A 12,083-nucleotide genomic window follows, 5' to 3' on the forward strand; every position below is an offset into this window, starting at 1 on the left:
TTCAGTGGGAGCGAACAATTGAAGAGGAAATTACAGTAATGCTTCGAAATAAGCAAGTGGCTCGGGACCGAACAGTTGCTTATTTCGAAGCAGGTTGCTATTCGGCTTGACTTTGTTCTCGAAACGGGACGATAGAGAACGCGAGAAACGAGTGAGAGATCCGAGGTAGCGGCAAATCATAAAGTGATCGGCCGAGCAGCGATGTTATTTTTTGAACAAGGATAGAAAGCATTATATACATATATTCCATCCTTCTTCTACTAACCGATGTCACTGCTCAGTCGAGCGTGAAATTTATTACCCTAAACATCGGCTTCGCGCTTTCATGGACCTCTCACTTTGCGGGCGACTTCAAACAAAGAAGAGGGGATAGCGAGTTGCTTATTTCGAAGCAGAGACCACTTGCTTATTTCGAAGCATTACTGTAATTCTCTTTTAGTTAATAATACGTGGACACTAGTACCAAGACCTAAAAATCAAAATATTGTTGATTGTAAGTGGGTATTTACTATTAAAAATGATGAATACGGAAACCCATTAAAATATAAAGCTCGTCTTGTTGCACGAGGTTTCAGTCAACAATATTTAATTGATTATAATGAAACGTTTGCACCTGTTGCAAGAATTTCAAGTTTTAGATTTGTTCTGGCATTTGCTAATCAGTATAATATATTAGTTCATCATATGGATGTTAAAACTGCTTTTCTGAATGGTATATTGAAAGAGGAAATTTATATGCAAGTTCCTGAAGGGGTTGATAATAAAGACAATCAAGTTTGTAGACTAAATATAGCAATATATTGGTTAAAACAAGCAGCGAGATGCTGGTTTGAGATTTTTGAACAAACAATAAAAAGTAAAGGTTTTAAAAATTCTTCTGTAGATAGATGCATATATATATTAGACAAAGGTGATATATCGAAAAACATATATGTGGTGCTTTACGTAGACGATCTTGTAATAGCAACAGCTGATATTGAAATAATGGAAAGTTTCAAAAATTATTTAATGAATAGATTTAAAATGGTAGATTTGAAAGATACTAAGCTATTTTTAGGAATTAAAATTGAAAGAGATGAAAATAGTATAACTATGTGTCAAAGTGCACATATTCAAACAATTTAAAATAAATTTAGTATGTCAGAGTGTAAACCTGTGAGTACACCTCTTGAAAGTAAACTAGATTATAAAGCATTGAATTCCGATGAGATATATGAGGCCCCTTGTAGAAATGTTATCGGATATTTAATGTACGTAATGCTGTGTACCAGACCTGATCTGAGTACAGCTGTAAATATATTAAGTAGATATTTAAGGAAAAACAACAGAGAACTATGGCAATGTTTAAAGCGGTACTTAAATATCTGAAAGGATCTATGCATTTAAAATTAACATATATCAAGGATGATTACAATGATCTTTTATGTGGTTATGTTGATTCTGATTGGGGAGGAAATGATAGATATGATAGAAAAAGTACCACCGGCTATTTATTTAAACTTTTTGAACGATGTACGATATGCTGGTCTACTAAGAGACAAACATCGGTAGCAGCCTCATCAACGGAGGCTGAGTACATGGCTCTCTTTGAAGCAGTCAGATAGGCAATGTGGTTAAGATCATTAGCTAAAACTATTGAAATAAATATTTCCGAACCAATCACAATATATGAAGACAACAATGGATGTATCAGTATTGCAAACAATCCAACGAACCACAAAAGATCTAAACATATTGATATTAAATACCATTTTTCCAGGGAGCAAATTGAAAATAATATAATGAAATTAAAATATGTTCCAACAGGTGATCAATTAGCAGACGTATTAACGAAACCGCTACCAGCCATAAGATTTCTACAGCTCAGAGATGGGATGGGCTTAAAATAAAACTATTATAAAAATATTTAATATAAAAAAAAAAATATATATTTAAAAAAAAATAAAAAATTTTGTCATAGATTTAAATATATATAACCTAATATTATTAATGGTCTAATCAGGTTTTCCTGGGTTTCCCTGATTCTTTGCAACAAATGTTGGGCCATATGTAGTTCCCAAGGAAGGCGAAAGAAGGATAGTCTTTATTGTTGTTTAAATACAGCCGATTCATTTTTGAGGAGGCGTGTTGGAATAATATTATAATGGGTATACAGAAACGAATCTCTATGTTGAGGGACACTGACCATCAGACAAAGGCCTAGCTCTGTCACCAGAATCGATAGGTTTCGAGCCGTACCAGACCTAAGGGTCTGGTGCAATAAACACATTGAAGGCCCGGGGCCGTTATATTTCTTTCTGAAAGTGGGCGCTAGTTTTTCTGCGTGCATTTTCAGGAGGTTTCATTCCTTGCTTGTTCACTGAACAGTAAAGACGTCCTTCTAAGTTTTTGAAACAAATATCAAGTAAAATAGAATTACTGAGTTTTTTAATTACTGTGTTCCACAATTGAAAGAATGCGATATTTATCAAAGCATTGAAGAAGCGATGCAACCCCTCTTTCCTCAAGCTGAAAGCTTGTTATATGGATTAAATAATAATGCAATGGAAAGTTCAATAACATAATTGCGAAATTCATCGGTAGCAAAAGAATAAACTTTGGACGCAAGGGCTCGTATCAGGGTAGAGTCTCTGCTGCTGTTCTTCATTACAATTCAGGAGAGTCGTTCAGCTGATTGAGTACTGCTATGAACAAGGAACCGACAGCCATCGTACAAAATATGGAACAACGACGTAAGCATGCATCGCAAATGGCAGCGAAATATGTATAAGGAAAAAGCCAAAGCATCTCGATACGAAAAGCAATCGTGCGACAAAGATTACGGCCCCACGGCAGAAAAACCAGATATGGAAGAAGCAGTATTCTCTTCTGAGTGTGAGAGGCACATGCTTACACTCCTTCAGTTGCAAACGATGCGACATAACATTGAAGCAGAAACTCGCGATCAAGCGAAAAGCGAAAAGTGGATAGCTTACAGGAGAAAATTATTAACCGCATCAAATTTCGGCAGGATATGCAGATTACGAAAAGATACACCGCGGGCAAATACTTTGAAGAGTATAATGTATCCGCAAATACCGAATTTACGTTCCCTAGAATACGGAAGGGAGAACGAGGCAAACGCCTTGAGGCAATTAGAAGACGAATTAAGAATTCATATTCGACCATATGGCCTCTTCATCGATGCCGTTGTGCCTTACTTAGGTGCAACACTTGACGGCATCGTAGACGATGATACCATCGTAGAAGTAAAATGTCCAGAACCGGCGAAGGATTTATTGCCTGCTGAAGCTATAGAGCAACTTCCTGCAATACGGCGTATTTTCCGGGGTGATGAAATGAATAAAATTCATCACTACTATTACCAAGTGCAAGGACAGTTGCACATAACGAATAGACAATGTGCTCTATTCTGTTTATGGACAAAGAAAGGAATAAAAATTACAAAAGTACAAAGAGACGACAAATTCTGGGCAACAGAAATGGAGCAAAAACTGAAAAGGTTTTATGAAGACTCCATGTTGCCAGAAATTATAGACAGTAGATTTAATCGGTAGCAACCGGTTAGAGAGCCTGCATACATAAAACAGACCAACAATACATGTAGCAGTACACAAGAAAGTGCATGTGACGATGTACAGGGTGTAAAAAAATTAATGGTCACAGCTCCAGGGGGTGAATCTACACCCTAGGATCGGTGGACATTTGTTAAAAAAACTTGCCGCAAAATTGTTTATATCATTGAAAATTGTTGTTAAATTTTTTTTTTACACCAACACATTCTGCACACTGAGAGGAGAAAAAGTTTGAGAGCAACCATATGTCGCAAACGAACCGTTTCATCAGGAAAAGTTATTAAAGAATTCATAGCGATTTGATTGTGTAGTGTTGCACGTATAGGCGAGGGCCTACCACTACCCTCCACTTGAGCGTATCTACCCTAACGCTGGGGCCTGGTACAGCTGTGCGCCGTACCCCTACCCTAAACTGACACCATGCGACGTTTAAAGGGACAGTAGACCTAGTAAGGTGCATTGACCTACTTGTATAGGCCTCGGTCAAGTGACTTTTCTTATCTTTCACCGTTGGGGCAATACCATTTTACCGATGGAAACCATGAGAAGGTGGTGGGTATTCTTCCATCAGGATGGGATGGGATATGATTAGATTAGGTTGAAGGATAACTATTTGGTTATATTCAAGAGCGTCTAATTATATCAATCATTTATAAATTATGTAAATTATGGAATGCCTCCGTGTAAAGTAGAATCTAAGAATCTAGTATCCTAGGATTTCATGCAATAATAATATATTTACTTACCAATTATCTCTGTCTTTGCCTCTCCCACAAGACACTGCCGTACTCACCAATGCTCCGTAACAGTCTTGCTTGGTCACCAGCTTCAATGTTCCACCACCACTGTTTACACAGTTTTCTAATCTGTATTTTAAGTTTCTACGCACTTTATAAAAAATTTCTGCTTTGTTTTGAATTTTTTCAAAGGCATAATTAATACGTCCTTTTAAATCCGCCACAGTCCTTATTTCAGTGCCCGATTTATACACAATTTCCTTCACTGCGCCCCACAGAAAAAAATCCAGTGGATTTAAATCGGGGGAGCGTGGAGGCCACAAATGTGGAGCAGGTCTTCTGCCAATCCATCGCGATCCAAACATTTGCGACAAATGTTCGCGTACTGGTCTGCTAAAATGTGATGGCGCGCCATCGTGCATAAAATAAATCGTTCTTCTTCTTTGTTGGGGAATGAGCCTTCTTAATTCTGTGATCAATTGCGATCGCAAAAATCGGCAATATCGTTGGCTAGTTAATGGCGCCGGTAGATAAATAGGACCGATTATATTATCACCGATTATGCCAGCTCACACATTTACTGAAAACCGGCCTTGGTTAAAATGCTGTTGCATAACATGCGGATTTCTTTCTGCCCAGATCCTGGTGTTTTGCCGATTTTTGATGTTGGTGTTGGAGAAACTACTTTCATCCGTAAATATAATGTTTTTAAAAAAATCCTCGTTATTCTCCACTTTCCTCAACATCCACTGACAAAAGTTTGTCCTCTGTTGATAATCCGATTCCCTTAACGCTTGGACCTTCTGGATACGATATGGTCTCAAGCCTTCTTCACGGATTACACGATGTACCGTCATATGTGAAATATTTACGCGTCGTGCAATGCCACGGAATCCCATGAACGGATAAGTTCTTGCAAGTGCAATCACTTGCTCTTCCGTCCTCCAATGCGTCCGTGGTCGACCAGCATGGCGGTGGTTGTTGCTGGCGTCTGATAGTGAGGCTTCACTAAAACGGTGGTCCAGTCTTTGGAACTGCCGTCTATCAGGAACGGATCTCATGCGCATTGATCCTCCACTATTTTCTAGCCATTCGCGGTACAGTAAAACCTGGATATATGCAACAGAAGTTTGTCTGGATCCGCTCGGCAAGGAAACCGTGTAATATGATCCGACCGTAATATCGGTGTGACTAATACTAATTGAACGATAAAACTTTTTTATTTTTAACTTTTTCTTAATGAAACTTTTACTAACGCATTTGTGAGATTTTTCTGATTAAAATGGTACCAAATACGATATGATTTGGCTACATATGTATAAGGCAAGCCGTACACCAAAGATACATCAAACACGCAACATGCAACATGCAACACGTCGCATGTTGTGTACGAACGTAGAATAGGTAACGCGGCACGGTACAAACGATTTGTACGGATCCGGGTTTCGACACCAAGAATTGATATATGCAACATGAAATGCCCAGAATCGACACCAAGACTGGATATATGCAACGTTTAAATTCCCAGAATCGACACCTCGCTTGGATATATGCAACGTTTAAATGCCCAGAATCGACACCTCGCTTGGATATATGCAACGTTTGAAACCCGAGCCGACGCCGCAACCGGTTTTCATTTCCAATCCTCCTTTGCTTTTCGCCAACTTTTAACATCAATTTTAGCAAGTAATTATAATTCAAACTATATCGTGTTTGGTATCATTTTAATCAGAAAAATTTCACCAATGCATTAGTAAAAGTTTCATTAAGAAAAAGTTAAAAATAAAAAAGTTTTATCGTTCAATTAGTATTAGTCACACCGATACGTTTCGGCTCTTTCCTTTGATCATCGGACCTCTCTCTTTCCACCACTGTCTGTCCTTTTCTACGTTCACGCTTGGCTGCTCGTCGCGTGTAACCCGAGATTCGACACCTCGACTGGATATATGCAACGCCTGGGTCCCAATGTTTGTTGCATATATCCAAGTTTTACTGTATATATCCCGAGCTAGGGTATAGTCCCTATTAGCTGCATCGATGGCATGGAGCATTTGACGCACATTCACAAATGAATGATTGTTGTGTTGGCCACGACGCTCCATAATGCACGGGTGGGTGTTTATTACTAATTATTAAAATTAATAACACTAAATAAAACTATTAACACACTATGCCACACTAGTACTCTACACTTAATATTAACACTATTACTACTACGATAAATAATAATAAAATACAGAAAAACACAAATAACTACACTACTGTTATAAAAATAATAATAATAATAATAAACGAAATAAACAAAAGTTCATGCAAAGTAAATACTTTGAGTAAAACTAGAAGGAACTCGTACTCGTTGCGAAATGTTCACTCTGTCGATGTCAAAGCGATTCTGACGTTCTAGAGCTCTTGCAATGGCTTTCCAAACCCCCATGAAATTAGTGTTAGTTTTCCACAAAGAAGTAAAATGCGTTGTAGTTGGTTAGAGAAAGTTAAAAAAGTATTTTGGAAGACCATTGAAACCGACAGTTTGGAGTAGAACAAAGTTTACGATGTTCGTATCCTGTGGTGCTTTCCCATCAGAAATTCAGAGATGACAGTAACCAGTTACAAATTTTGCGTGTCTTTTTCCCAGAGACATTCTTTGCAAGGGTAGACGTCGACAATAAAGAAGAGGAACGCACGTTTTAACATCTGGATTTAAGTAAGCGAAGACATTAGGTTATTTTTTCTATTGTCGATTCCTATCCTTACGCGGAGTATCCCTGAAAAAAGGATACGTGAAGTTTGTAACTGGTTAGCGTCAATCCCGAATTTCTGATGGGAAAGCACCACAGGATACGAACATCGTAAACTTTGTTCTACGTCAGACTCTTGGTTTCAATGACCTGTCGAACCACTCCTTGCATTCTTTATAATTAATTGCATTAATTCCAGCGCATTTTTCCTATATGTAGAAAACCAACACTATCTTCATGGAGTTCTTGAAAAGCCTTAAAATCGTTTTGACAACAGTAACGAGAATATTTACAAGCGACGGTCATTCTCCTTTCAGTTTCAATTGAAGCATCTACTTTATTCTTAAGTCTATAATGTTTTCATTATTATCATGATTGCTACCATAATATAGTAATTTATATGTTTTCTTCATTTTATAATTATTTATCGTAATAGTAATAGTAGTAGCATTGTAGTAATAATAATATTAATTGTGAGTGTAGAATGGTGGTATTAATAAATTTGTCAATAATCCATAATAAATACTCGCACATTATGAAGCGTTATAGAAGAAATAATAATTACACATTTATAACTGTGCATTAAGTGCTTCGTACCATCGATACAGCCGACAGAAATCATGCCGTATTGATATATTCTACTTTAAACGGGGGCATTCGATAATTTACATAATTTATAAATGATTGATATAATCAGACGCTCATGAATATAACCAAATAGTTACCCTTTAACCTAATCTAATCATATCCCATCCCATCCTGATGGAAGAATACCCACCACCTTCTCGTGGTTTCCATCGGTAAAATGGTATTGCCCCAACGGTGAAAGACAAGAAAAGTCACTTGACCGAGGCCTACATAAGTAGGTTAATGCACCTTACTAGGTCTACTGTCCTTTTAAACGTCGCATGGTGTCAGTTTAGGGTTGGTGTACGGCGCACAGCTGTGCCAGGCCCCAGCGTTGGGGTAGTTACGCTCAAGTGGCAGGGTAGTGGTAGGCCATCGCCTATACGTGCTACACTACACAATCAAATCGCTATGAATTCTTTAATAACTTTTCCTGATGAAACGGTTCGTTTGCGTCATATGGTTCATCCCGAACTTTTTCTCCTCTCAGTGTGCAGAATGTGTTGGTGTAAAAAAAATATTTAATAACAATTTTCAATGTTATAAACAATTTTGCGGCAAGTTTTTTTAACAAATGTCCACCGATCCTAGGGTGTAGATTCACCCCCTGGAGCCGTGACCATTAATTTTTTTACACCCTGTACATCGTCACATGCACTTTCTTGTGTACTGCTACATGTATTGTTGGTCTGTTTTATGTATGCAGGCTCTCTAACCGGTTGCTACCGATTAAATCTACTGTCTATAATTTCTGGCAACATGGAGTCTTCATAAAACCTTTTCAGTTTTTGCTCCATTTCTGTTGCCCAGAATATGTCGTCTCTTTGTACTTTTGTAATTTTTATTCCTTTCTTTGTCCATAAACAGAATAGAGCACATTGTCTATTCGTTATGTGCAACTGTCCTTCCATTGATAATAGTAGTGATGAATTTTATTCATTTCATCACCCCGGAAAATATGCCGTATTGCAGGAAGTTGCTCTATTGCTTCAGCAGGCAATAAATCCTTGGCCGGTTCTGGACATTTTACTTCGACGATGGTATCATCGTCTACGATGCCGTCAAGTGTTGCACCTAAGTAAGGCACAACGGCATCGATGAAGAGGCCATATGGTCGAATATGAATTCTTAATTCGTCCTCTAATTGCCTCAAGGCGTTTGCCTCGTTCTCCCTTACGTATTCTAGGGAACGTAAATTCGGTATTTGCGGATACATTATACTCTTCAAAGTATTTTCCCGCGGTGTATCTTTTCGTAAGCTGCATATCCTGCCGAAATTTGATGCGGTTAATAATTTTCTCCTGTAAGCTATCCACTTTTCGCTTTTCGCTTGATCGCTAGTTTCTGCTTCAATGTTATGTCGCATCGTTTGCAACTGAAGGGGTGTAAGCATGTGCCTCTCACACTCAGAAGAGAATACTGCTTCTTCCATATCTGGTTTTTCTGCCGTGGGGCCGTAATCTTTGTCGCACGATTGCTTTTCGTATCGAGATGCTTTGGCTTTTTCCTTACACAGTAAAACCTGTTTTTGTGCGATGGATAGGGACCGCATAAAAGAAATCGTACAAAAAAATATTCGGAAATTTGATAAATTCTTACCTATATATTCTTTATATTGAGGTTTTGGAGGAAACACTAAGGGTGGAGGTTTCTGGAATCTGGGGTGGTGGTCCAGCCGTGAGGAAAGGAAATGGAAATCAAGATTGAATTAGCGAGGGTCTGACGCAGGAAACATAAATAACGGAAAGGTAAAAGGGCCTTGTAAGGAAGATCAGTTATCAAGGTGGGACGAGAAAATGGAAAAGGGCCCGGATCCATAAATAAGAAAAAGGAAAATGGCAAGGATAGACGGACTGGACAGATTGAGGTCGCAGTGTCAATAAGGCTGGGTCGACAGAAGCATTACTGTATATGCAACCGAGACAGGAAACAGAACGTTGCATACATCCAGCCGAGATGTCGAATCTCGGATTACATGCAACGACCAGCCAAGCGTGAACGTAGAAAGGGACAGACAGTGGAGGAGAGAGAAAGAGGTCCAATGATCAAAGAAAAGAGCCGAAACGTATCGGTGTGACTAATGCTAATTCAATTATAACACTTTTTTATTTTTGACTGTTTTTTACTGAAACTTTTACTAGCGCATTGGTGATATTTTTCTGATTAAAATGATACCACACACGATATAGTTTGAATGGGGCGAGGTTTGTTATGGGGCGCTGTGAAAAATCCAGGCGGGCGGCAGTCAAAACTTAGCGAAAAGGTACAATCTCAACATTCAGAATGAGAGAAGGACAGCATGACTGTAGTGCGTCTCACTCAGCGTTCGGGCGATGTTGCCTTTTTCGCTTGCCTTCGCAGCACAGTTCGAGTGACGTAATCAAGCTGACGCTTGATTCTGGCTACGATTCCAGATCGGCAGACTTTCTACTTAGACGCTATCTTATAACTACTAGCTGAACTAAATTTGTCACGTAACTTGCTCTGTAGTATCCAGATAATGGCGGAACTCGTCTTTGGGAATGCTTTTACGGGAATCGGTTATTAGTCCTTATATGAGAAGATCTTGAGCTGAATAAGGGCTCATTCGAAAGAGGAAGGTTCAATGAAGGGGGCTCAACAAAACGTTTTAGTCACAAAACTGTTATAGTTACTTAAAATGTACTTGGATTCAGCGGGCGTATTTTCTCGATCTTTCCTCTACTTTGGACACTCATATTATGAGATATCAACACAATCTCGTTAAACCATCGGTTGAGCCCTCTGCATTGGATCTTCCTCTTTCAAATGGGCCCTCATCGAGCCGTATGTGTTCTCTTATAAGGACAAATAACCGATTCCCGTAAACCCATTAATAGGCCCATTTTTGCCGGTAATGTCATCTCGCTACTATTACCCGTGTCTACCCCCTTAACCGCGCGACGGAGGATGTTATGATACCTCTCCTTCACCTTAACGATTTCAAATTTCTGTATATTTCCAAACGTAGTTCCAAGGGCAATCGTCCCAAGGAAGATTAATTTGAATTATTCGAAAGAGCCAAATATAGCCTTCTTTGTGTTCCTTGCCTGGGGTACTTCCAAGTGCGTCGCACCGACGAGGCACACAAATTAGGTATATTAGCTGGTAAACTATCGAAAATAAAATAAAGAAAAAGGAAAATAGATCCTAGCCACGGTCGGATTATTAAAAATAATCCGGACGTAACAAGACAACGGTAATTCTTTAATTTTTTTTTAAATATCAGCTTTGTTCTTAAAATCCCGAAATAGCTCTTCGGATGCATTTATAAAACAACTTTTTATGTATTCACCGTCTGTGTATGGTTTTCCTATCTTAGCAATCTCTTGACTAACCACAAAACTTGCAATATTAACATTGTTAGAAGATTGCATCCAGTAATTAAATACAGAACTTGATTTTTCTTGACTTTTTAGAAGTTCCTCAATTGCTTTGTTCCTTGCATCACCGACAGGATATTTAGTGATAAATGACTCGTGTTTAGTTATAAAGTGTCTCTCCAAATTTGACTTTTTATTATGCGCCAATTTTTCTTTACAAATAAGACAGGTCGGAAGGCCATTTAAGTTTTTAATAAACGCAAAAGTCTCGGTCCATTCAACTTGAAATTCACGGTTCCTGTCCTCCATTTTTATTTGCTTCCTCTTTGTAGCCATGTCAAATGGGTAGCACCTGTAGAATTTGCAACTTGCTTGAAAAATACAACTAACTTTATACTTCGAGTATGCAACTAGCACTGACAATTGTACGGAACGCTACAAAACCTTGCGTGAACTAACGCGATGTGTCCAGCCGGCGCTATCGAGTGTACAATAAAATCTCTCTAGTTATCCGTAAGCTGAGAAACGAAAATGGACATGTAGGCAGGATAGACACGATTTTTCGAACTTCGCGGCTGCTTTTAATCCCCGGCTACAAGTCGTAAAAGAGAAGAATAGCACGAGAGCAGTAGCAGCCAAGAAATTAACAACAGTTTAACTTTCTTATTTTCAGAATTTTCTGGATGTAAATTGTGTTGCATATTGGTACAATTTTTCTGATTAAAATGAGAACAAATATGACAAAATTTGGACTATACGGACGAAAAAAAAAATTCGCACTGGATGTTCCGTTGTACATAAAATAAAGTAAATATGCTCCAAGTTATGTCGCGTTTGGTTTCATTTTGATCAGAAGAGTCTGGCCAATATGTTTAAAAAATCCGTAGGTAAAAAGAGTTAATATTAAAAAAGTTACAGTGCTTTATTATGAACTACCAAACTCTACCTCTCATCAAAGATGCCGCGACGTGTGTCGCGTGACTGACTTGAAGAAACAAAACATAGGCGTCGAATAAGAAATACATAGGTGTAGGACAAAACCGACAAACACTGTCAGCAGGGAAA

General features: G+C 38.4%; 1 protein-coding gene and 1 long non-coding RNA gene across 2 annotated transcripts; one reads left to right on the plus strand and one right to left on the minus strand.

The window, feature by feature from the left end:
* Window positions 1-1,108: 1,108 nt before the first annotated feature.
* On the plus strand, window positions 1,109-1,912 carry LOC123989030. Its single transcript, XR_006830405.1, has 2 exons — window positions 1,109-1,155; window positions 1,807-1,912. It is a non-coding gene; the product is annotated as an uncharacterized LOC123989030 (long non-coding RNA).
* A 2,969-nt stretch (window positions 1,913-4,881) lies between these two features.
* Window positions 4,882-5,373, minus strand: LOC123989034. The gene has a single exon (XM_046289750.1). It carries the CDS (start codon window positions 5,371-5,373, stop codon window positions 4,882-4,884), a length of 492 nt encoding a protein of 163 aa, XP_046145706.1.
* Between the last annotated feature and the right edge of the window lie 6,710 nt (window positions 5,374-12,083).

This window comes from Osmia bicornis, unplaced genomic scaffold (assembly GCF_907164935.1).
Source record: "Osmia bicornis bicornis unplaced genomic scaffold, iOsmBic2.1, whole genome shotgun sequence".
Taxonomy (NCBI): domain Eukaryota; kingdom Metazoa; phylum Arthropoda; class Insecta; order Hymenoptera; family Megachilidae; genus Osmia; species Osmia bicornis.